General features: G+C 46.8%; 1 protein-coding gene across 2 annotated transcripts in view; it reads right to left on the reverse strand.

Annotated features, from left to right (window-relative positions):
* The window catches only part of NIPAL2 (NIPA like domain containing 2), a 153,756-nt gene that overhangs the window by 74,488 nt on the left and 52,448 nt on the right, over positions 1–26,820 (reverse strand). For both annotated transcript variants that reach the window (XM_030217162.1, XM_030217154.1), the window contains one exon: positions 26,344–26,515. In XM_030217162.1, coding sequence (XP_030073022.1) covers positions 26,344–26,515 — 172 coding nt within the window. The remainder of the gene's footprint in view (positions 1–26,343; positions 26,516–26,820) is intronic.

Here is a 26,820-nt window from a genome sequence, read left to right on the forward strand (position 1 = left end):
AGCCCCTAAGTTTGTTGTCTTGTACAAATGACTGCTAGAATATTTAGACAAAGGGTTATTTATTCAACCCCATCGCTACTACTCTGTGATACTAAGCAAAAAAAACCTGGTTCAGGTTATTTCCCAACTTAGGGCCGGATTCATCAAGAACTTTTTCAATATACACAGAATAGGACAAAATCACAAATGAATAAGACCCTTAGGATCCTGCTGCTCAAATACCAATCACAGGATCTGTGCGTACGAGTTGAATTAAAAACTTCCTGTATTGTAGCAAGTTTGATTCAGGGAGTTGCAGACCCCACAGAAATATAGACACAGAAGGGGCAGCACTCAAATGTGGTGAGTAATTTCAGGTACAAGAAAAAGAGGCAAAGAGTAGCTGAAACAGAAGTTAATTGCAAACAAGAGAAGCAGAATAACAACCAGCGGCCATAAATAAAAGCATCAACAAGTGAAGAGTCCAGTGTACATCTTTAAATAATCAACACCATGTAATAAAATTCCAAATATTCCTTTATTCTCAAATATTATCTTCTTTTATACATAAAAAGTAGTTGAACATTTAGCCCTTTTACTAAGGTGCGTAGGCTCCTACTCGCGTCCAACATACAGCAAACTGGAACTACTGGCCAGCCAACGCGTTCCCCAGGCGGTAATTTCATTTTTGATGCGTGCCCAAAACACGCGGTAGAAAATATTTTTTACTGCGTGGTGCTTACCCGGCGGTAAACGGCAGTTTACGCGCATTGGCCACTTACCGCCCCGGTCGTTTACCCGGTGGTAATAGGCAGTTTATGCATGCTGGCCGCTTACCATCCAGTTAGCACATGAGACCTTACCGCTCAATGGGTGGCGGTAAGGTTTCTGGCCGAAAATGGACACGCGCTGGTTGTAATTTTGCCGCATGTCCATTTTTGGCCACAAAAATAAAAGCCTTTTTCCCAGCACGCTGAAAAATTGACCTGCACGCATCCAAAACACACGCCTACACTACCGCAGGCCACTTTTAGGTGCGCCTTAGTAAAAGGGCCCCTTAGTGGCTTATATTAACTTGTGATCCATGCCCTAGAAGAACTGTTAATTTGCCTGTGATGCAGGCATTAGCCCACTAATTCTGGAAATGGTGCCCAAGGTTAGTCACACACTTGGGCACACGATTATAGAATAGGATCAGTTATGTGCCTAAGGGGTCCTTTTATAGAGCGGCAGTAAGCCCAACGTGGGCTTACCACTCGTTTCTTTCGGGACTGCCGCCGGCCCAACGCAGCCGCCGGCAATAGTCCCGCCTCAAGTGTGTGCCATTTCCAGGGGCAAAAGAAACCCCCCAGAAATGGCTTGCGCGACGGTAACCCGGCAGTAATCAGGCATTGCTGCACACTGCCCAGTTACCGTTGGGCTAGCGTGGGAGCCCTTATCGCCACCTCAATGGGTGGCGGTAAGGGCTCCCCATAACATGGCCATGCAGTAAGAGTTCTCTTTCCGCATGGCCATGTGTGCTGGGAGCTTTTTTACCCACTGCAGTAAAAAGGGCCCTGGTGTATGGGGAAAAAGGGCCCCCGCCGCCAGCTAAGGGCCATTTTTCCCGTAGCTTGGTAAAAGTGTTCCTAAATTAATTGGATAATTGGCACTTAAGTAGAAATAATTGGCCTTAACAAGTGTTAATTGATATTGTCGGGGGAAGCCAGTATTGGTGCTATCTCTAGCTTTGTTCCCCCACACAGACACACAACAGTGCTCCTTTCAGGCTTAATCAGAGAATTTATAGCTTCATCCCACTGTACAACACAGCCCGAACTTCCCTAGATGCATTCCCAATGCAGTACTGTAGTCACCACTTTATCTTTAGGACCAGAACAAGCACTCTGCCGCCCCTAGTGGACGCTTCTAGCCTCCTTATGCTGGGAAAGAAGAGCAGCATTCTAGGTAGCTCCCACAGTTCATAAAAGTACCATCAAAACATAAAAGGAAAAATCCTTTTTACTGGAATCCTGTCTTCTTAGCCTTTTTCCTGGAATCCTTTCTTCTTAGCAAGCTTCCTGGGAGTCGACTTGTCCCCGTTCTTCTACAGTTCAGCAGACAAGTTCTCAGTCTTTTAACACAGGGTTTCCACAAACAAAAGAACAACCCTCCAGCATTGGGGCTTATGTAATTCCTATCCCAAGGCGACAGCAGCCTCCACCACTCACACTGACCATTGTGCGCAGCCTCAGGTTTACCAAGACCAATAAAGAATTCAGCTTTCCAAAACACAGCTTGTAACACTAGTAACTTGGCTTTACTGCTATGTCAGCTTCAGGGGTGGCCCTTTGCACCTCAGATTCCCTTAGGTCCATTATCTTCAAATCGCTTCTTAGCCATTCCAGAGCTTCCTGGCTCAGCCTTTTACTTTGGGGTCCTTTCTTGCCCCGGGTTGGGTAGCCCATTTGCTCCTAGCTGGCTTTGTTCTCTGTAAAGGGGGATTCTCTCCCCCTCCTCTCTCGAGGCTCTCCTCTTCGCTGGGCTGGGGCTTTCCTTTTGCCCGTTGTCCCCATCCTTTCTTTCCCCCTCTCTGGCTGCTGGGTCCTCCAACCCCTTGCTTCCAGGCCAGGTCCTCCAGCCTCTCCCTTCCAGGCCATCCCTTTTTTTGATGGACAGCTAGGAAGTAGGAACCCAGGGAGCTTGGAAACTCCTCCCCCTCAGGTAGTCTCCCAGTTTCCAAAAGATCCCATGCTTCACCCCTGCCAAAACCCTCCCAGCAGCCTCTAGGGCTCCCAGGTATAGCTTCTGGGTAAGGCAACGTCCTCCCGCTTGACTGGATTCCATGCCAGGTTCCAACCCCACCCCCCCCCACCCCCACTCGGAGCTCTAAACCCTCCTGAAGCTCCATACCAAAACTAAATGAAAAGAAAACCACTTCTGGAGCAGCACGGTCACTTAACTACCACAATAGTTTAATAGTTTAACCACCACAATATATATGCGTATAACTGTTTTATGCCCTCATTCTATAAGTACTGCGCCTAATTTCTAAGGTGTGCATCTCCAAAGTGGGCATAGGAAGGGAATGGGCAGATCAGGGGTGTCTCAAGCAATTAGGCGCAGTGTTCCAAAATACTGTCTTTTATGCGCTTAAATGCCAGTACTTAGGTGCAAACACTTACACCAGCCTTTCTTTGGCATAAATGCTCGCGCCTAAGGTTAGATGCAAAAATGCGGACTTAAGCTAATATTCTACAACAACAGTTCCATGTGGCTCTGCCGTTATACAATTTGTGCTTCGTGCCCATCATTTTGGTGCCTCATTTATTGAATCTACCCCTATATCTGTCGAAACATGTCGGGAGTATGTCCTAACATCTGAGTAAATGGACACTGTGATCTAAATATGCACCTGCGATGTAGTATCTAATGCACATTTGAAATGTAACATCTGGTTAATTACATCATGCAAATTTGTCTCCTCAGTAACTGGAATGGGGAGAATAGGGAGGATGAATATTTTAGTGCAGCCCATCATTAGTTTGACATACCTGATCTACACCATTGCACAAAGGTGGCTTTCTGAAAAGTTGCTTTTATTTACAGCTACTGGTTGCTGTTGTGGGTAATTTCATAATGGCCACCTGCGTGGAATGTCCAAATCGGTGACTGCTTCATAAAGGTAACATAAGTGCCTATGTGCCTTTATGAAACAGGCTATCAGAACCATCCCCAATGGCACACAAATTCTCTCCAAAGATGGTGGAAATGTGTGTGTTACTCTATGAGGGTAATTCTATACCAGTGCACCTAGTTTATAAAGAAAGTGTGTACCTTTTTTTCTTTACAGAATTCTAGTGTAGTGGGTCAAATATGTGCTAATATAAATCTGGTTACTGCTTGCTTCGGAAACTTCGGTCTATTTGTTCTTAATTTGACTTTGCCTCTCTGCACTCATTTTTTCATGCCATTGTTATTTCTAAACTAGATTACTGTAACTCCACCTTTGCCGGCTTGCCAAATTCTCAGTTAGAGTGCCTTCACACTTTACATAACTATGCCACAAGTTTCTTATGTTCAGCAAAACAGTCAGATCACATCACTCCCTTATTTCTTTTGTCTCCACTGGCTGCCCTTCCCTTATAGGATTTTAAGATTCTTTGCTTAGTCCACAGAGCTTATTACACTGGTTTCCCTGCCTTTCTCTCTTCACTGACTATCCCTTACACCCCCTCTAGGCACCTTCGTTCCCTAGACTCCCACCACTTGGTTCTCCCCCTTCCTAAACAGGCTTAACTAGAATTCACTAGGCACACTACATTTCTGGAACCCAAACTCTGGAATGTTCTTCCGCCATCCCTTCAAACTAATCTTCTATTAAGACATTTAAACTCCTGCTTAAAACTTTTTATTTTTCCCAGGCTTTCGGGACTCAGTAGTGGCGATTTCTTTGTTCGCTGCTTACCAATTTTATGGCTCGTTTGCTTCTTTTCTGTTTGCAATGGAATTCTTTTCTGTTTCCTGATTTTATGTTATTTAGGGGTCCTTTTACGAAGCTGTGGCAAAAAGGGGCCTGCACTGGCATCGACACGTGTTTTTGATGCACGCCAAGGTCCCCTTTTACTGCAGTGGGTAAAGGCAGGTCTTTGCATTTTTCAAGAAATGGCCGTTTTGGGGAGGGAGCACTTACCGCCACCTACTGAGGTGGCAGTAAGGGCTCCTGCATTAACCCGGCGTAACCTGGCAGCGCGCGGCACTGCATGATTACTGCCAGGTACACACCAGCACTACAAAAATTGAAATATTTTTGCAGCGCCATAAATGGGGCACACTGGGGGAAAGAACTACCGCTGGGCTACTGCAGCAGCCCAGTGGTACTTCCCTTTTACCGAGCTGTAAGCCTGTGTTGGGCTTACCATCGCTTCGTAAAAGGGCACCTTAGTTTATTGTGAACCACCCTGACCTGTGTATTCAGAAATGGCAGTATAGCAAATTTTAATAAACATAAACAATATGTTAGACATATCAAATGCTAGTGCCTATATTCCTAAAAAAGTGCATGTAAATTACAGTATTCTTTAATTTATGGGCAAAACGGTAGAAGTGAGATCATTGTCACATTTCTGTTTATGTTATTATTAATTATTATCATTCGATATAGATTGTGCTTTTTTTTTAATATGGTAATTGTTAACCTGCTCTGAACCTCAATTTGGGGAGAGAAGCGGGATATAAGTACACATCATCATCACCCCCATTTATTCTCTGTCCATGTGTACCTCCACCTTCACATTACGTGCTACCACATGTACATGCCAGTTTATAGAATAGTGCATAGCCTGGGACTTTAGTGTTTACATAAATATGTGCACACATATACATGTACATGGCATTTACGCTGTTCATTTATGTGTCTTCTTGATTCCTAAAAGTAGATGCACTGTTACAGGTTTTACCCTCTATGGGCTAGATTCTATATATGGTGCTGTAAAAATCAGCATCAAAAAATATGCCTAGGGCCTGTCCACACCAGGGGCATAGCCAGACTTCGGCGGGAGAGGGGTCCAGAGTCTGAGGTGAGGGGGCACATTTTAGCCCCCCCCCTGGTGCCGCCGCCCCCCCTGCCATTGCCAAACCCCCACCACCACCACCAACTTTGACCCCCCCCTGCCGACGACCCTCTAGACCCCCCCTTCCACCGCCAACGCTCCCCCACCACCGCCGCCTACCTTTGCTGGCGGGGGACCCCAATCCCCGCCAGTCGAGGTCCTCTTCTTCCCGTGCAAGGCTTCATTCTGTTTCTGACGGAACGTGCAGGACGTCAGACTCACAGAAACAGAATGAAACCTTGCAGATCAGCCAGCAATGGCGGGGGAGGGGGGCTCTACGGCGCCAGGGGGGGGACTAAAATGTGCCCCTCACCTCGGGCTCTGGACCCCCCTCCCACCGAAGTCTGGCTACGCCCCTGTTGCCATACAACATGCAGGACGTCAGAAACAGAATGAAGCCTTGCGCGGGAAGAAGAAGACCTCGGCTGGCGGGGATTGGGGTCCCCCGCTAGCAAAGGTAGCCCATGGCAACGGTGGCAGGGGAGGTTGGCAGCGGGAGGGGGGTCAAGAGGGTCATCGGCAGGGGTGTCCAGGGCCAAATCTACGGGGGCCCCGGCACCCGTGGCCCCACGTAGTTACGCCACTGGTCCACACGACTGAGTCTAGTCTTGGGAATTTATACCAAGTAAAGCTTGGTGTAAATGTCGGCAACTAAGTTAGGTGTGGAGCGGATGTATTCTATAACAGTGCATATAGGGGGGGTAAAAGGGGCTCTGCAGTGCTGGTTGTGCATGGATTTGCCAAATGCTGAGGACCCTTTTACCGCAGTGGTTTAAAAAAAAAAAAGAAATGGCTGTGTGGTATGTACGAACGTGCTGCACGGCCATTTCCTGAGGGAGCCCTTACTGCTCCTATTTAGGAGGCAGTAAGGGCTCCCAAGCTAACATGTCGGTAAAAATAAAAAATAGTTCCGGACACGCTAGATATGGTGCACGGGGAGGGGGGGAGGACCACACTACTGCCAGGTCCCGCCGTGGGCCAGTGGTAGTGCTGGATTGGTGTACATCAATGCTGCAGTAGCTCTACCACGGCTTTGTAAAAGGGTCCCATAATTTTTAATAATTCCCACGATCCACCCATCCCACGCCCATGACCGTGCTCCCTTTTCGGCAGCACATATTAGAATGTATGCGCATCACATTAGAGAATATGCTTAGACAGTTGTGTCAATAATTGCCTGTTAATTGGCAATTATCAGTGCTGTTTGGTTTGGTACGATAATCAAGTTGTGTGCGCAAGACAGACTATCACCTGAATTGCGTGTGCAACTCCAAGTCACACTACACAGAATGTGGGGTCTCCACCCCAGCCTTGCCCACGTGCCTCCCGAGAATGTGTCTACTTTTACATGATCTGCATACAGGCAATGTTGTGATGCCCCTACTTTTCACACATGCATACCCTGAGCCATTTTCTACGTATAAGACAAGTTCTATATGCAGAAAAATCTTTGTAAAATTACCCCCATAACCTGCAACAAAGGTTTATGGGGCAAAACATAAGGACATAAAGATTTCATAAAAGATATTCAGCAACACAACGAAACCATAACCTGCAACAAACATTATATAACTCTTCTTCTCTCAATTCTATTATGTGTTTGTAACACATACATCTCATTCTCTACCACATCAGTCTGTATTTGTTTCATCACCGGAGGCGGCTTATGCCTCATGGTGCTATGTAATCCACATTGAGCCTACAAATAGGTGGGAAAATGTGGGGTACAAATGCAACAAATAAATAAATTTGATTTATTTACTTGATATACCATGAATCAATACCAATATTAAGCTGTTTACAAACCTTTTCGGCGTTTATTCCCATATGTAAATTATCTAATACTAAATTCCCAGATTGAACGCTAGTACAAACCATAGTTATTTCCTGTTGAATTTTTTCAACTTTTTCCATAAAGTCAGGTTAAATCTTCTGCTAATGGTTGCAAGTTAACATTAACCAAGGACAATGAAGAGGAAAAAATATAATTTGACTGAACAGTAATTTTGGAAATCTGCAATTTATATGTTTTTAAGTAAAGCTTCCAATATACTCTATCCTGAGGATCTTCACTGTGTTTGCTTAGCATGATGGTAATTCTGTTTTAATATCTGCAGAGAATAATTACACCAAGGAACAAAACCCCAATATTCAAAGAGATTTAAGCGGGTAGAAGCAGCTCCTGCCAGCTTAACTCACTTGTCGTCACCTACTCCCCCGATATTCAGAAGCACTAAAGAAGAATACTGCCTCTGACCAGGGCCGTGCTAATGCGGTAAGCGCAGGGGGGTGCCCTGCCGTCTGTCTGCTCACTTGCAAAATCTTTCACCTGAACTTGTAATTCTCCTATCTCCACTACCCACCCCTTTTCATGCAAAGGAGCAGTATTAATTGAGGTAGGCACACTCTTCAAGTTACGTGAGAATACAACCAGATTGCTATTTATGCTTCGGTTTGGGGCTAGCTCCTCAGTCAGGGTGAGTTTCAGAGCTTGAAACAGCATTCAAATTAAAGAGAACCTGAAATTTTAAAAGTGCTAAAAATAAGTTTTAAAAGTATTTGCCTTAAATCTAATTGCAGAATTCAGGTGCTGGGAGTCTGTACTTGGTTGTCATATGCTCAGATTTGTTTAAATCATATGCAAATTAGTCCAGTGTTTTTCACTAAACATTCCCATGAGTGTCTGTATGTTAATCTGCATTCAAATAGAGCTCTCTGATTGGATGATCAGCTTCTGTTAAGAAATCTGCCCGGGAAGTGAACAGAGTGAGAGCTGTCCTTTGCCAAGAGAGACATCCAGCTGTGACTTCCTGTGTTTGTTGACTGAAGTTATAAAAGAGTGCCTGATTGTGGTAAATGAGAAAATATAAGTGAAAAGAGATTGGTGGCGATTGAAGTTTTTCTAGTGAGAAAAGGATCTGAATATTTCAGGATTACTTGAAGTTTATGAAGAATAGAAAAGGGTGAATTTCAGTTTAAGAGTGTTTAAATCCTATAAACTATATAAAGGCTAGGTAGATTTAAGTGACTGTAAGCAAGGAAACCTTAATATTTGATCTGAAATAAATATTTGATCTGAGATAGTTGATCAGAGATAAATGTTTGATCTGAATTATATCCTTTGGTGCAAAGGAGATTAGAATGCAATAGAGTATTTCTTTCTGTTTACCAGTACAGTCAAATAATTCCATTCCACTTAAATAATTTTTTGTTATATATATGAGGGAGTAGTATCTGGATTTATTGTAAATCAAATTGATTCCATTCACAGGAATTCATATTCACCTTCATGCATTCATCCGATATTATCTTTTAAGGATGAAGTTTTATTTTATGTTCACTCTGTCTCTTGTGAGCTGAGCACAGTTAGTTTCCTCAGCTGTCACGACTACATATTAGAGGAATTTTGATACTGTGTGAAGTTTTACCACAGACGGGTGACATATATAAAACATTCTCCTTGGATAGGATGTGATATGTGAAAATACATTTTACTTTAATGAAATTGCTAAACTTTAGAGTCAGAGACTTATCAATGAGGGATACATACAGTGCTACAGTATTTTTTCCTGAGGTCCGGCTTACTTGCCTGCTCCCTTCTGTTTCTGCTCTGCTGGACGGGGAGGGGGGGGCGCCAACCGATAGTCTGCAGGGGGGCACCAGAGACCCTAGGCACGGCCCTGCCTCTGACCCCCGCCAAAAAAAGGGACAGGTCAGAGCAGTACAGGGGGTGGAATTAGGAAGGAGCCCAGGGTTATGTGGGTGCTGGTAGTATTCAGTGCCGGGACCCACATAGCTAAGTGGCCACATTTAGGACAGCTCTAAAGCTGTCCTACCTTTGGCCGGCCTAGCTATGTGGGTCCTGGCACTGAATATCGGACTGCCCGCATAACTTTATTTTTTAAATTCTAATTGTAGACTAGACTTCAAAACAGGGGCGTATCTGGACTCGGGCGGTAGGGGGGGGCCAGAGCCAGAGGGAGGGGGCACATTTTAGCCCCCCCCGGCGCCCCCGATTCCCCCCCCCCCCCCGCCATTTCCGGACCCCCCCCCTCGCCACCAATGACACCCTCCCCCGCTGCTGTCACTTACCTTTGCTGGCGGGGGACCCCAACCCCCCGCCAGCCGAGGTCCTCTCTTCCATGCAGGCTGCGCCGCTGCAAGTTTCAACGCTTCCTGTTCTTCTGAGTCTGACGTCCTGCACGTACAACGCGCAGGACGTCAGACTGAATTCCAAATTCTGAGTCTGACGTTCTGCACGTTGTACGTGCAGGACGTCAGACTCAGAAGAACAGGAAGCGTTGAAACTTGCATCCTGCACGGAAGAGAGGACTTCGGCTGGCGGGGGCTTGGGGTCCCCCGCCAGCAAAGATCGGCGACGGGTTGGTGGCGGGCGGGGGAGGTGGAGAGGGTCTGTGGTAGGGGGGTCCAGGGCGAAATCTGCGGGGGCCCAGGCCCCTGTGGCCCCACGCAGATACGCCCCTGCTTCAAAAAACATTGTACAACGAACTGCAGAGATCTAGTCTACTGGTCACTGCAGCATAAACAACTAGGGCTAGATTTGTTGGAGTAAAAAGAAAACAAGTATTCAAGGCACATCATAAGTGATTCACAGTATTTATGTACTGTCAGAACTATAAAACCATACAATCAGACAGCCTCTCTCCAGACTACAAATTTTGTCTCCAAGCAACACTTTGTTCATTAGCACTCAGCAGCTTTCCCTGCACCCCCAAAACAATCAAATTGAAAATATGAAGTAAAACAGGCTATTTGAATTACTACCCTTTGCATCTGCAGTTCTAGCTCTATTGGATTTTACTGGACTCCAACGATTAGTTGCCATAGCAACATAACATACGCTCCTGTCTAATAAGCTGATGGCTCACTAATATGAGATTCAATTGATACTACAAGGTCTGTTGTGAACATATTGATGCACAGATATAATTGGTAAAACCAAAGGAAATGGAAAAATGTGTGACAGAAGAGCTCAGGGTCAGTCATGCATTTGATATACCAGCTTTCTGTGGTACAACCAAAGCGTAGCACTCTGGATTTTTCCTCAATACATACTGAGACTCACGCTTTGCTTGTTTCTAGATTTGATTACCATAACCCCATCTACACAGGACTATCTCTATCGCAACTTAAAAGGCTGCAGACGCTACAAAACACTGCAGCTTAACTACTTCTTAAAGCCAGTAGATATGATCGTGTTAGACCACTTTTAGCCCAACTGCACTGGCTTCCTGTCTCATTCAGGATCTGGGTTCAATTCCTACTGCATTCTGTTTGACCCTGGGCAATTCACTTAACCCTCCACTGCCCCAAGTACAAAAACAGATTGTGAGCCCAGTAGGAACAAAAAAAGTACCTGAATAGAATATGTAAACCACTTTGGATGTATTACAGACAGACAGTAAATCAAGTCCATGACCCCTTTATTTAAAATCTTATGCCTGACCTATAAGGCTTATTATTGTGGCATACCATCTTACCTTGCATCTCTCACTATCCCATATACTCCTACGGGGACCATAAGATCAATTGACTCACACTGGCTAGTGCTGCCAAACCCAAAATAGATGCACTATGAAACTACCCTCGTCTTTGGAATGACCTCCCTCCATACCTGCACAGTGAACTGTCTTTTTCTAAATGTAAATCTTTGTTGAAAACTCATTTCTTTTTCCAAGACATATGAAGGACTTCTGTTGTGTTACATGGTGATGTTCCAAGCACCTGCTCTAATATATTTATTTATTTATTACATTTATACCCCACATTTTCCCACCTATTTGCAGGCTCAATGTGGCTTACAAAGTATCGTAAAGGCGTTTGCCATCACGGTTGATAACAAATACAACATTGTGTTGTGGTCATATGAGGTAGAAGTCTATCAGGCGTCATGGGGTCGAGGGGGAAGAGGAAGTAAATTGTCCAGTACGATCTTTGATTATGTTGTGCTGCTGGGTGTGGGGATTTATGTTAATCTTTGTATGTTTGTTGTATGGTATGAGTGTTGCTTTCCTGTCATGCATTGGAGTTCTGTCCACTTTTAATATAATTTAGTGTATTTTGTTCACCACTGTGATCTGCACATCAGTCCAGGCGGTATATCAAGGTTTTAATAAACATAAATATTATATATATGCACCTTCTCTGTCCATAATGGACTCAAAATCTAAGATTTGTACCTGGGGAAATGCAGGGTTAAGGTCCCCTTTTACCAAGCTGCGGCAAAAGGGGCCTGTGCCGGCACATGTTTTTGACACGTGGGGAGGCCCCCTTTTACCGCAGTGGGTAAAAGGTTGGTCTTTCTTTTTTTCAGGAAATGGTCATGCGGCATGTGAAGCACTTACCGTACAGCCAAGGAGGCAGCCCTTACTGCCACCCATTGAGGTAGTGGTAAGGGCTCCCATGCTAACCCGGTGGTAACTGGGCAGTGCGCAGCACTGCCCGATTACCACCGGGTACACTCCAGCACTAAAAAAATTAAAATAATTTTTGTAGTGCCGGATATGACAGTGCACTAGGGGTGGGAACTAGTTTTCAAAGTTCTGAATAATCTGATTGTTCTGCCCCATATTCATGGTAGCAGGGTGCATTTATTATGTATATATTTACCACCTTGTCCTTCAAAAAGGAGATAAATAAATCCTAATAAATAAATAAATATTTTATAAGTTGTGCCAGCCAGAGCACATCCATGTCGAAGAAGTTGGGCTTTCGGCCATGGGAACCCTGCGCAGCCATGCCTTCTCCAACATGGATGTAAACATATGCATGCACAAATAACATGTCAATGACAGCGCTTATGCACGCACTTTATGGACGTGCTTATATTGTTGGCAGATGACAGCGCCTGAAGTTATCGGCAGCCCCTGAGCACCCATAAAATCTATCATGTTAAAGGTGTGTGGTTCTTTGTGTGCATCGCCCGTAAATGGTTGTGCATCGTGTGTTGCCTTTATTTGAATGAGAATCAGCTAATTACAATACATTTGCATTGCGTTTTCATTTTGTGCTTACGAGTGTGGTAAACAGGTCGCTGTAGGCTTTTGCGAATTTGTCGCTCGATACCGTGATTGCTAAACTGGCTGGAAAAGGTTGAAAACGCTCGTTGTCAGCACAGTAAGTTTTCTGCATCTGGGCCTTAGTATGAGTATTATCTGAATTCAATTGCTTTGTCTGTGTAATAGATAACACTGGGTATTAGGGCTGCTTTCCTTATAGTTTACAGCATCTTGTGATTGACTCCTTGTGAACTCTCCCTACTGGCTCTTAGTTATGGGCTAGACTTTACTTGGTCCTTTTTTTTTTACGACCAAGCCACAAAAATGTGCTCTAATTGACCAGATGACCACCAGAGGGAATCGGGGATGACCTCCCCCTATTCCCCCAGTGGTCACTAACCCCCTCCCACCCTAAAAAAAAACTTTTAAAATATTTTTCCAGCCTCTATGCCAGCCTCAAAGATCATACCCATGTCTATGGCAGCAGTATGCATGTCCCTGGAGCAGTTTTAGTGGGTACTGCAGTGCACTTCAGGCAGGCGGATCCAGGCCCATCCCCCCCTACCTGTTAAACTTGTGGTGGTAAATGTGAACCCTTCAAAACCCACCACAAACCCACTGTACCCACATCTAGGTGCCCCCCTTCATCCGTAAGGGCTATGGTACTGGTGTACAATTGTGGGGAGTGGGTTTTGGGGGGGGGGGGTTGGGGGGCTCAGCACACAAGGTAAGGGAGCTATGCACCTGGGAGCTTTTTCTGAAGTCCACTGCAGTGCCCCCTAGGGTGCCCGGTTGGTGTCCTGGCATGTCAGGGGGACAAGTGCACTATGAATGCTGGCTCCTGCCACGACCAAAGGGCTTGGATTTGGTCGCTTCTGAGATGGGATTCCTCGGTTTCCATTATCGCTGAAAATCGTGGATGACCATCTCTAAAGTCGACCTAAATGTGGAGATTTGGGCATCCCCGACCGTATTATCGAAACGAAAGATGGCCACCCATCTTGTTTCGATAATACGGGTTTCCCCGCCCCTTCGCAGGGACATCCTGCAAGGACGCCCTCAGGAAAACTTGGGCACCCCATTCGATTATGCCCCTCCACGTGTCACATATTTGTGCAGTGATAAGAAATGTTACATTGAAGTATTAGTGTTAAACCTCCTTAAAGGGAAAAGTGTTTGTGAGTAAGCAACAGTATAAATGAGGAAGGATATGATTGATTGAGTGTGTATGGATGGAATGTATGAGAATTAGAAGGACCTAGTAAAACTCAGTAGTTGATTTTATACATAAGATCATGCAATACCATAATGCATTCTTTTTTACCATATATATATGCACATGGTATATATATATATACCATGATCTATTCCATGTATGTTACCTTCCATGTATGTTACCATGTATGTGTGCACCTTAACTCAATACCATTTGTAATTCTGTTACCCAGAAATGACAACCGCCATTACGGCAAATGTAAGCCACAATGAGCCTGCAAATTGGTGGGAAAATGTGGGATACAAATGCTACAAATAAATAAATAAAATAAATAAATAAGATATGAACAAAGAATTTACAGTAAATAAATTGTAATTACTTAATGGGGGTATAATTCAGATTTGTAACTAGAGTGAAGTAAGGGGAACTCATTTTGAGGATTAGTATATGCATATTCATTAGGGATATCTTGACAACCTGGCCAGTTTGCAGCCCTCAAAGACTGAACTTGAACATGCCTCTCATAGACTATGTCTTCACTTCTGTGCAAGTATTTTCTGCAGAAAAAGCAGGGAGAAGTGACTGCACCTACTTCTGACCTGCAGCAAGGTTCAAGCCAAAATACATGTGGCCTTTCACTTTAAGAACTGGTGTGAGTAGAAAGCTCACATGGTCCCTGTCCCAATGTGGAGATTTTAAAAATTATCTCCAGGACTATAGGATGACATTTTTACTGAATAGTATCTTTCTTTTCCCCTTTCCTCAAACACTGGCACATTGTCTTTCTTTCAGAATCCAGTCAACCATTTCCCTTCTATGAACATTTTTGACAGGAAGTTGATTTGTGCATCCAAGTGGTAAGACAATGTGTGCCATGCTGAAGACAGAATACAGTGCAGCTCTTACTGAATTATACATCTACTGACCTTTGCTTTGGATAAAGCCAAAATCTAAAATGCATCAAGACAGGTTGGCATGGGAGGAGAAAGCGGATGCAAAGAGGGGCCCAGGAGGAGCTGTCTTTGTGTCAATTTCTCTGAGAGATGAGCTAAGAAATGGCTGTAAGGTCTGAAGCAAAAAACATTTTCATGCCTTTTCTTAATATGGGTTTGTTCCGCTGGTAAAAATGCACACTTTGATCTTACTTCTAGATCAGCCACTTCCAGTGTCTTAGATTTCTTCTGTTTCTATTGAGCTGCTCAGGAGTTGATACAATCCGGCTCTTTTCTCATTTTGTGGATGTGGATTATCTTTCAAATACAAAAGCTAGGCCCATAATATTCTTTGCAGCAAATCTAAGCTCATTTGATGCTCAAAGTCATTTGTAAAATCTTTTGTTCTTTTTCCTTTATAGCTGTGTCGGACTTATCTATTTTAGAATTTATCCTTTGGCTCTTTGGAAGGATAGTTATGCCTTGTAAACAATCTTATATAATGTACCTGTAGTCTCATCCCATCCCTGCTATCATTTTAGTCGCCCTTCGCTGCACCTTTTCCAATTCCACTATATCTTTCTTGAGATGCAGTGACCAGAATTGAACACAATACTCAAGGTGCGGTCGCACCTGTTTTCCATACCTTTCCTAATAATACCCAACCTTCTATTCGCTTTCCGAGCCACAGCAACACACTGAAATTAATTGTATGAATGGATAATGTTCAAATAGAATTCTTTGTTTTCTGAAAGGCTAAATTGAAAAAAAATTAGTTTTCAAGTAGGTTTCTGAAGGACAGGTAATCATCTGTGCATTTAATAGTTTTTGGTAGAGAATTCCAAATTTTAGTACCTTGATATGAGAAACTGGAATCATGAATTGTTCCATAGATTACATTCCTACAAATAGGGAAATGCAGAATGAGATATTCTTTGGATGATGATACGGCTTTACGTGGGGGGTAATTCAATGAGATTGTTCATATATGATAAAGCAGAACCATATATAATTTGGTGAATAAAAGCACAGATATTTTGTTTATCTCGCCCTCCCTCCTCTGCGCTATCAATGATTGTAGTTCTCCCTCCTTACGTATCGTATGTTTAGTACAATAGTTCGTCTTCCCTTATTTATTTATTTATTTATTCGTTCGTTCATTCATTCTTGTATCCCACAATTATGCAAAGCAAAGTTTCGGTTCAATGTGGCTTACAGTTGACAATCAGGTAAGGTTACAATGTATGCCGCCCAGATAGTACCCATCAAACATTATCGGATATACGAAATATGATCAGATCACACCCCCTGTCAAACTGGTCCACTGGCTGCCACTTTCCCATTGCATCACATAAAAAGATTTTACTACTTGTCCATCAGATCCACAGCTCCAGTGAACCGCTATTTCTTTCACCACTCCTGAACCCCTACCGCCCAACCAGAACACTACGATCCTCACAACAAAACCATCTGGATGTCCCCTCCTGTGAAATGAGACCACCCATCCTGCAATTTTCTCTGTTGAAGGTCCTGAGTTGTGGAACAAGCTCCCATATTATAAATTACAGCAATTTAAAATAGGTTGAAAAACTTTTCTCTTTGCCGACGCCTACAGTTGATTTCTAGCAGTGGACTATGCTGGACGTGAGACTGGACTACAATATTTGCTTCCTATATGTTCCCCCTCCCGGCTTTCCTATAAACATTGTATTTCTTTTTTCCTGCTTGCTTTAAACCCTTTTTCCTATTTTCTTACCCTATTTTAGATTTTAAGCCACTCAGAGCTCATTTGCACTTTCTGGACTTGAAGCTAGTGGTAGTTAAGAATATCATCAGCGCTTGTAATCTATCAGTTAATACAGGATTACACTGGCCGACATTCAAAACTATTTAACCAGCCAGGAGCAGTGCGGGATCCACACCTAATTTTCACCTGTGATTAAAAAAAAAGGGGGCGTGGAAATGGGAGGATCATGGGCAGAACAGGGGTGTGCCTAGCATTTACCCGCGTTGTTATAGAAAAAGGGGGATATGCGCCTAATTTAGGGGTGTTCCTAGCATTTACCCGCGTTGTTATAGAATAAGGGAGATATGCGCCTAATTTAGGCGCGTACATTTGCACCATGTTTCAGTTGATGTCAAATGGCAATGCCCAAAGTTATGCACGATTCTCGGGCATAAGCACTGGATTCTAGAAACTGCGTCTAACTTTAAGCACGGTTTATAGAATAGCAGTTTTTTCGGCACCAATTGTTTTGGCACCATATATCGAATTCACCCCTTTATGCCTGTTTTTGGTCTCTTTTTTTTTTTTTCATACAAAAGCTTTCTAACCAAGCAAATGGGTTTCCTAGCAAAGTTTTGGGGCCTGGCAGAAAACTGCTCTGCAAAACCATTTTCATGCATTAGTTTTCATAATTTAGAATTAATGATTGGCTTTGCATGATATTATATTGCAGCACATACTGTGCTATTTTAGCACAGGGTCTCATTGCATAAAGTGGGCCCCTGTGTAAAACAGCACGACCTGTAGGTAAAATAACCCGTTTTAATGGTGGCCCATGTTGATAAATGACACTTAAATTTGAATTTAAAAGGGGCCCTTTACTAAGCTGCAGTAAGCACTAACATGCCCATTAAAAATGTGCTTACCTAGGGACATGCTCAGGCACCCTGTGGTAATTTTGCACTCTGCACGCACTTCCTGCTCACTAATAAATAAACTTAAATTTTTAGCGCTGGGGTGGGTCCAGCAGCAGAGAGTAGGCATGTTCTGTGCTAACCGGTTAATGCAGCTACATTGCCATGCAGTGGCATAGCTACGTGGGGCCACAGGTGCCTAGGCCCCCGTAGATTTGGCCCTGGACCCCCCTGCCGACGACCCTCTCGACCCCCCCTCCCGCCGACAACCCTCCCCTGCCGACGCCGTCGCCCCGGGCTACCTTGGCTGGCAGGGGACCCCAATCCCTGCCAGCCGAGGTCCTCTTCTTCCCGCGCAAGGCTTCGATCTGTTTCTGATGTCCTGCAAGTTGTATGTGCAGGACGTCAGACTCACAGAAACAGAACAAAGCCTTGCAGATCAGCCAGGCTTCGTTCTGTTTCTGTGAGTCTGACATCCTGCACTTTCCATCAGAAACAGAACGAAGCCTTGCACGGGAAGAAGATGACCTCGCCTGGCGGGGATTGGGGTCCCCCGCCAGCAAAGGTAGGCGACAGCAGTGGGGGGGGGGGGGGCGGTAATGATGGGGGGGGCGGTCGGCTGATCCGAGGGGGGGCTAAAATGTGCCCCTTCACTTCGGGCTCTGGAGCCCCCTCCCGCCGAAGTCTGGCTATGCCCCTGTTGCCATGCACTAACTGATTAGCGTGGGGTTAGCGTGTGAGCCCTTACCGCCTACACAATAGGTGGCAGTAGGGGCTCACGTGCTAATGGAAAGATGCCATCTTAAAGCAGGAAAAATGCCAAGATTTAACATATATACAGTCTTTTTTATGGGCATTGCATTTAGTTCCTCTGGAGAAGCTTGATATAAGTGAAACGGAGATCCCTGTCGGGACCTTTATACTCAAGCTAAGTGCTTGCTTTTTTGTATATGCTAACATGAAAATAAGATGATGGTTTGAAATATGTTTTTTGGTGCATGTTGATTATTAAAAATATTAAGGAGGTTATTTTATGACTAATGATAGAAATGGAGTCAAGTTAATGCTGACACAATGGTATGAATAAGGTGTCACGGCAGACTTTTCAGGTCTTTTTCTTCCTTATTTATATTTTTAATCGTTTGACTATTTTGCTGCCAGATATAATTATAAAACTTTCAGCTTGATTTTGGTATTGGTCACAATAATTCTTTTGCTATAATTGGTATGTGGCCATTAATACAGAAAATAGTATTTTCGGCCATTTTACTGCTGCGATAATAATGGCCTTAGTGCGTGGGAAAGACTTGCCTAAGCGTGCACTGAGTCCACCTTTTACCGCAGCTTGGTAAAAGGGCCCCTATGGACCGGATTCTATATATGGCGTAAGTATATTCTATACGCGGTGCCTAGGTTTATGCACGGTATATAGAATATGCTTAGTTGATATCCCCTAATACCTAAAACTACATGCATCCATTTACACCAACGAAAACGTGGCGTAAATCCTGGCACGTAGATTTAGATGCAGAGGGCCATATTCTATAAATACACGCATACATTTTGGAATGCCCATTTCCCCGCCCATAACCACCCCCTTTTTGCCTGCATGCATTAAAATTTAGGCACACAGCATGCATTACAGAATATGCTTAGGGAGTTGTGTGTGTAAATTCTAATTCTCCGAGGACAAGCAGGCTGCTTGTTCTCACTGATGGGTGATGTCCACGGCAGCCCCTCCAATCGGAAACTTCACTAGCAAAGGCCTTTGCTAGTCCTCGCGCGCTCATGCGCACCGCGCATGCGCGGCCGTCTTCCCACCCGAACCGGCTCGTGTTCGTCAGTCTTCTTTTGTCCGCGCTCGGTACGGTCGTGTTTTCGCCGTGTCGGGCCCCGCAAAGTTGACCTCGCGCGTTCGTCGTGTGTTTTCGAAGAGAAAAATTATAATCCATTCTGTGTGGGAAAAGACTCTTGGTCTTTTCTTCCCCCGCTATTTTCAGCTTTTGCCCCGGTAAGTTTTCTTTCGTCGTTGGGGTAGGCCGCTTTTAGGCCTCGGGTCGAAGTTTTCTTCCCCTTGTTTTTTCGGTGCCTTTTCCGCCATTTCGACTTTTGATCTCGCCGGCGTGATTTTTCCGCCCATGACATCGAAGTCTACCAGCGGCTTCAAGAAGTGCACCCAGTGCGCCCGGGTCATCTCGCTCACTGACAGGCACGCGTCGTGTCTTCAGTGCTTGGGGGCTGGGCACCGCCCGCAGGCCTGTAGTCTGTGTTCCCTTTTGCAAAAGCGGACTCAGGTAGCGAGATTGGCCCAGTGGAACGTTTTTTCTCGGGCTCTTCGTCGGCATCGGCACCGGGGGTATCGAGTGCATCGACGTCTTCAGCGTCCAGAGCTTCATCCTCGGCCGCGAGTGCATCGAGGCATCAGCCCTCTGCATCGGCGCCGAGACATCGGATAGCTGCATCGACGTCGGTGGTACCGGAACCTCGTCTGCTGATGTCGTCGGACGGTGGTGCTTCGTCTGGAGTGCAGGTGAGGGCTGTCCATTCCCCTGCTGGTGGCGGTGAGCCTTCGGGTGGGTCTCCCCCTACCCTGAGGGCTCCTGCGGTACAGCCCCCCCGAGACCGACCTCCTTCGGCCTCGGCCCCGAGGAAGCGACGACTGGATTCTACGTCCTCCTCGTCGGTGCCGGGAAGCTCCGGTGACATGCTTCGTTCCAAGAAATCGAAGAAGCATCGTCATCGGTCTCCTTCCCGAGTCGGCACCGAGAGCTCTGGGTCACCGAGGGAGTCGGCACCCACCAGGCATCGGCACCGAGAGGACCGCTCACCCTCTGTTCAGGAGGTGTCGATGCGCTCCACTTTGGACAGCCCGGAACAGCCTCCACGCCCGGAACAGGTTCTGACGTCGACGCCTGCATCGACCTCCATGCCTTTCTCTGCAGCCGCTCTGAACGAGAGCCTCCGGGCCGTTCTCCCAGAGATTCTGGGAGAGCTGTTGCGCCCTACCCCTCCGGTACCGGCGGTGCTTGCGCCACCGGTACCGTCGAGCATGGCGCCGGCTGGCCCATCGCCCAAGGTGAGGTCTCCGGCGTCGGTGCCGCGTGCGGTACCGGCTGCCGTCGCCTCCCAGGAATGCTCCCCGACTACGTCGGCGGAGGGAGCTTTGCCGATGCGGGCGAGGGAGTCTACCTCTCGACGCCCCCATCGTGGACGTGGCTCCACAGAGTCGAGTCGGGCACAGTTGCAGACACAGGTCCGTGAACTTGTGTCTGACACCTAGGGTGAGGCCTCGTGGGAAGAGGAAGAAGACCCCAGATATTTCTCGGACGAGGAGTCTGAGGGTCTTCCTTCCGATCCTACTCCCTCTCCTGAGAGACAGCTTTCTCCTCCCGAGAGTCTGTCTTTTGCTTCCTTTGTCTGGGAGATGTCTACGGCCATCCCCTTCCCGGTGGTTGTGGAGGACGAGCCCAGGGCTGAAATGTTTGAGCTCCTGGACTATCCTTCTCCACCTAAGGAAGCGTCCACTGTACCCATGCACCATGTCCTAAAAAAGACATTGCTGGCGAACTGGACCAAGCCTTTAACTAATCCCCACATCCCCAAGAAGATCGAGTCCCAGTACCGGATCCATGGGGACCCAGATCTGATGCGCACTCAGTTGCCTCATGATTCTGGAGTTGTGGATCTGGCCCTAAAGAAGGCTAAGAGTTCTAGGGAGCATGCTTCGGTGCCCCCGGGCAAAGACTCTAGAACCTTAGACTCCTTTGGGAGGAAGGCCTACCGTTCCTCTATGCTCGTGGCCAAAATTCAGTCCTACCAGCTCTACACGAGCATACACATGCGGAACAATGTGCGGCAGTTGGCGGGCTTGGTTGATGCGCTCCCCCCTGAGCAAGCCAAGCCTTTTCAGGAGGTGGTCAGGCAGCTGAAGGCGTGCAGAAAATTCCTGGCCAGAGGGGTGTATGACACCTTTGATGTTGCGTCCGGGGCAGCTGCTCAAGGTGTGGTGATGCGCAGGCTCTCATGGCTGCGTGCCTCCGACCTGGAGAATAGAATCCAGCAGCGGATTGCGGACTCGCCTTGCCCTGCGGATAACATTTTTGGAGAGAAAGTCGAACAGGTGGTAGAGCAGCTCCACCAGCGGGACACCGCATTCGACAAGTTCTCCCGCCGGCAGCCTTCAGCCTCTACCTCTACAGGTAGAAGATTTTTGGGGGGAAGGAAGACTGTTCCCTACTCTTCTGGCAAGCGTAGGTACAATCCTCCTTCTCGACAGCCTGCGGCCCAGGCTAAGCCCCAGCGCGCTCGCTCTCGTCAGCAGCGTGCGCCTCAGCAAGGCCCCTCGGCTCCCCAGCAAAAGCAAGGGGCGAGCTTTTGACTGGCTCCAGCAGAGCATAGCCGACATCCAAGTGTCAGTGCCGGGCGACCTGCCAGTCGGAGGGAGGTTGAAAGCTTTTCACCAAAGGTGGCCTCTCATAACCTCCGATCAGTGGGTTCTCCAAATAGTCCGGCAAAGATACACCCTCAATTTGGCCTCCAAACCTCCAAATTGTCCACCGGGAGCTCAGTCTTACAGCTTCCAGCACAAGCAGGTACTTGCAGAGGAACTCTCCGCCCTTCTCAGCGCCAATGCGGTCGAGCCCGTGCCATCCGGGCAAGAAGGGCTGGGATTCTATTCCAGGTACTTCCTTGTGGAAAAGAAAACAGGGGGGATGCGTCCCATCCTAGACCTAAGGGCCCTGAACAAATATCTGGTCAAAGAAAAGTTCAGGATGCTTTCCCTGGGTACCCTCCTTCCCATGATTCAGGAAAACGATTGGCTATGCTCTCTGGACTTGAAGGATGCCTACACGCACATCCCGATACTGCCAGCTCACAGACAGTATCTGCGATTTCAGCTGGGCACACGTCACTTCCAGTACTGTGTGCTACCCTTTGGGCTCGCCTCTGCGCCCAGGGTGTTCACAAAGTGCTTGGCTGTAGTAGCAGCGGCACTTCGCAGGCTGGGGGTGCACGTGTTCCCATATCTCGATGATTGGCTGGTGAAGAACACATCCGAGGCAGGAGCCCTGCAGTCCATGCAGATGACTATTCGCCTCCTGGAGCTACTGGGGTTTGTGATAAATTATCCAAAGTCCCATCTTCTCCCAGTGCAGAGACTCGAATTCATAGGAGCTCTGCTGGATTCTCGGACGGCTCGCGCCTATCTCCCAGAGACGAGAGCCAACAACTTGTTGTCCCTCGTCTCGCGGGTGCGAGCGTCCCAGCAGATCACAGCTCGGCAGATGTTGAGATTGCTAGGCCACATGGCCTCCACAGTCCATGTGACTCCCATGGCCCGCCTTCACATGAGATCTGCTCAATGGACCCTAGCTTCCCAGTGGTTCCAGGCTGCTGGGGATCTAGAAGACGTAATCCACCTGTCCACGAGTTTTCTCGAATCCCTGTATTGGTGGACGATTTGGTCCAATCTGACTCTGGGACGTCCCTTCCAAATTCCTCAGCCTCAAAAAGTGCTGACCACGGATGCGTCTCTCCTGGGGTGGGGAGCTCATGTCGATGGGCTTCACACCCAAGGAAGCTGGTCCCTCCAGGAACGTGATATGCAGATCAATCTTCTGGAGTTGCGAGCGATCTGGAACGCTCTGAAGGCTTTCAGAGATCGGCAGTCCCACCAAATTATCCAAATTCAGACAGACAACCAGGTTGCCATGTACTACGTCAACAAGCAGGGGGGCACCGGATCTCGCCCCCTGTGTCAGGAAGCCGTCAGCATGTGGCTCTGGGCTCGCCGTCACGGCATGGTGCTCCAAGCCACATATCTGGCAGGCGTAAACAACAGTCTGGCCGACAGGTTGAGCAGGATTATGCAACCTCATGAGTGGTCGCTCAATTCCCGTGTAGTGCGACAGATCTTCCAGGTGTGGGGCACCCCCTTGGTAGACCTCTTCGCATCTCGAGCCAACCACAAAGTCCCTCAGTTCTGTTCCAGGCTTCAGGCCCACGGCAGATTGGCATCGGATGCCTTCCTCCTGGACTGGGGGGAGGGTCTGCTGTATGCTTATCCTCCCATACCTCTGGTGGGGAAGACTTTGTTGAAACTCAAGCAAGATCGAGGCACCATGATTCTGATTGCTCCTTTTTGGCCGCGTCAGATCTGGTTCCCCCTTCTTCTGGAGTTGTCCTCCGAAGAACCGTGGAGATTGGAGTGTTTTCCGACCCTCATCACACAGGATGAAGGGGCGCTTCTGCATCCCAGCCTCCGGTCCCTGGCTCTCACGGCCTGGATGTTGAGAGCGTAGACTTTGCCTCTTTGGGTCTGTCAGAGGGTGTCTCCCGCATCTTGCTTGCTTCCAGGAAAGATTCCACTAAGAGGAGTTACTTCTTTCTATGGAGGAGGTTTGCCGTCTGGTGTGACAGCAAGGCCCTAGATCCTCGCTCTTGTCCTACACAGACCCTGCTTGAATACCTTCTGCACTTGTCTGAGTCTGGTCTCAAGACCAACTCTGTAAGGGTTCACCTTAGTGCAATCAGTGCATACCATTACTGTGTGGAAGGTAAGCCGATCTCGGGACAGCCTTTAGTTGTTCGCTTCATGAGAGGTTTGCTGTTGTCAAAGCCCCCTGTCAAGCCTCCTACAGTGTCATGGGATCTCAATGTCGTTCTCACCCAGCTGATGAAACCTCCTTTTGAGCCACTGAATTCCTGCCATCTGAAGTACTTGACCTGGAAGGTCATTTTCTTGGTGGCAGTTACTTCAGCTCGTAGAGTCAGTGAGCTTCAGGCCCTGGTAGCCCAGGCCCCTTACACCAAATTTCATCATAACAGAGTAGTCCTCCGCACTCACCCTAAGTTCTTGCCAAAGGTCGTGTCGGAGTTCCATCTGAACCAGTCAATTGTCTTGCCAACATTCTTTCCCCATCCTCATTCCTGCCCTGCTGAACGTCAGCTGCACACATTGGACTGCAAGAGAGCATTGGCCTTCTATTTGGAGCGGACACAGCCCAACAGACAGTCCGCCCAATTGTTTGTTTCTTTTGATCCCAATAGGAAGGGAGTGGCTGTGGGGAAACGCACCATATCCAATTGGCTAGCAGATTGCATTTCCTTCACTTACGCCCAGGCGGGGCTGGCTCTTGAGGGTCATGTCACGGCTCATAATGTTAGAGCCATGGCTGCGTCGGTAGCCCACTTGAAGTCAGCCTCTATTGAAGAAATTTGCAAAGCTGCGACGTGGTCATCTGTCCACACATTCACATCCCATTACTGCCTGCAGCAGGATACCCGACGCGACAGTCGGTTCGGGCAGTCAGTTCTTCAGAACCTGTTTGGGCTTTAGGATCCAACTCCACCCCCCGAGGGCCCTGTTTGTTCTGTTCCAGGCTGCACTCTCAGTTAGTTGGTAAATTTTTTAGGTCAATCTCAGTTATGTCCTCGCCGTTGCGAGGCCCAATTGACCATGGTTGTTGTTTTGAGTGAGCCTGGGGGCTAGGGATACCCCATCAGTGAGAACAAGCAGCCTGCTTGTCCTCGGAGAAAGCGAATGCTACATACCTGTAGAAGGTATTCTCCGAGGACAGCAGGCTGATTGTTCTCACAAACCCACCCACCTCCCCTTTGGAGTTGTGTCTTCCCTTGCTTTGTTTTGCTACATATGGGACTGACGAACACGAGCTGGTTCGGGCGGGAAGACGGCCGCGCATGCGCGGTGCACATGAGCGCGCGAGGACTAGCAAAGGCCTTTGCTAGTGAAGTTTCCGATTGGAGGGGCTGCCGTGGACGTCACCCATCAGTGAGAACAATCAGCCTGCTGTCCTCGGAGAATACCTTCTACAGGTATGTAGCATTCGCTTTATTGCTCATTATTGCTTGTTAAGTGCTGTTAATAACACTGATTGGCTTGTTAAGCCAATTAAATTACACACATTGTTACAGAACACACTTGGATTTCAGTGCAGAATGCTATGCGAGCTGTATAGAATCTGAGGGTATATGTGTAGACTGCACAATTTTAATGTTGTCAAATGGTAAACTTGAGACTGTTCTTGCAGAGGATTTCCATGCAAAAATGCACCAAAAATTCCCAAATTGTAAAGTTTTAGCATTTTTAGGGTATTTTGCATATTTTTTCACATGACGCTCCATTTGCAAAATTGATTTACAAGTTTGTACATTGGTCTCTGATAAAATATTTAAAAAATGTCAGGTCAGTGAGGGGAGCCATGGCAGAAACGACGATGTTGCTTCGGAAAGCCTGTCTGCTGGCACCTAAATGCATTTTGCAGACCTGGGTGTCAGATGCCTCACCAGTATATTGGCACTGGTGCAATCAGATACATCAATTGTTAACTTGGGAGGCGAGAGAGGTGAATGGTTCCTATAAACGTAAAATTCATTTTCTGACGCTCTGGGAGCCTTATTTGTCCTCTCTGTCTCCTAGAGGCAGAAGTTTGGTACTTAATGTATTGTGATTGTATTGTCTGACCGATTAGTTTACTCCTTGAATTCGGACTCCATGTAAGTAGAACATTTAATTGTGAAGGTACCTGGGTGGGTAGAGAGTAAGGTAGTATGATGTCACTAGTTTCCCTGCACCAGTGGTCTCGTGGGGTCATAAGAATCCAGACCTCGTGGGAACTGGAAAAGGGGGATTTGTTTTGTATCTGGGAACAGGTGGGGGGGGGGGGGGTAAAGTGGGCCTGGGGATCTTGGGGGGGGGGGGGGCGGAGGAGGTTGATACTATGCTCTAGACTCATTGCTAGATTGTAATGGTATTACATCATAGGGGGGGTGGGATAGAGGAGAAGGGGGTTAAACGAGCAATAACTTGGTGAAGACCCACTCTAGTGGCCTTTTTTTTCTTTGTATTAGTTTGGGTAGTTCAAATATTTTATGTCATGAAACAGTTGTATTGGTTATGCATAAAGTCGTCAATAAAAATTTGATGAAATTAAAATATGTCTCACCTATGACAGACGTACATCCTAACGGAGCAATGAGTATAACTGGTGCAAATCCATAGGCTGCAAAGTTCCCCAGCTCACCAATCCCCATCAAGAGAATTCCACACCACCACAACTTGCTTTTGATGTAGGTCCTTTGATCCGCTCGGTAGGCAAGGCGAAGATGAGCATATTTCTAGAATGTAATTATGAACATAAACGACAGACTTACATTTTATTAATACGTGCAGTGAAGTGTATTTAAATCAGGGGACTCTGCCAACTTTGGGGTCAATACTCAATGCGATTTTAACCAGCCAGAAACAGCTCCTGTCTAGTTAAATCACTTGTGCTGGGCTATCTGCTGATATTCAGAGGCACTCAACTGGTTAGTGCTGCTGAAGATCACCACGGACCACTAAGCATGAAGTCGGATATTTTGGGGAGGTCCAGGGGAGGAGTCGGCACTTATGGGGTTAAGGGGCCAATATTCAGCACTTA

The sequence above is a fragment of the Microcaecilia unicolor genome, chromosome 1 (assembly GCF_901765095.1).
Source record: "Microcaecilia unicolor chromosome 1, aMicUni1.1, whole genome shotgun sequence".
Classification (NCBI taxonomy): Eukaryota; Metazoa; Chordata; class Amphibia; order Gymnophiona; family Siphonopidae; genus Microcaecilia; species Microcaecilia unicolor.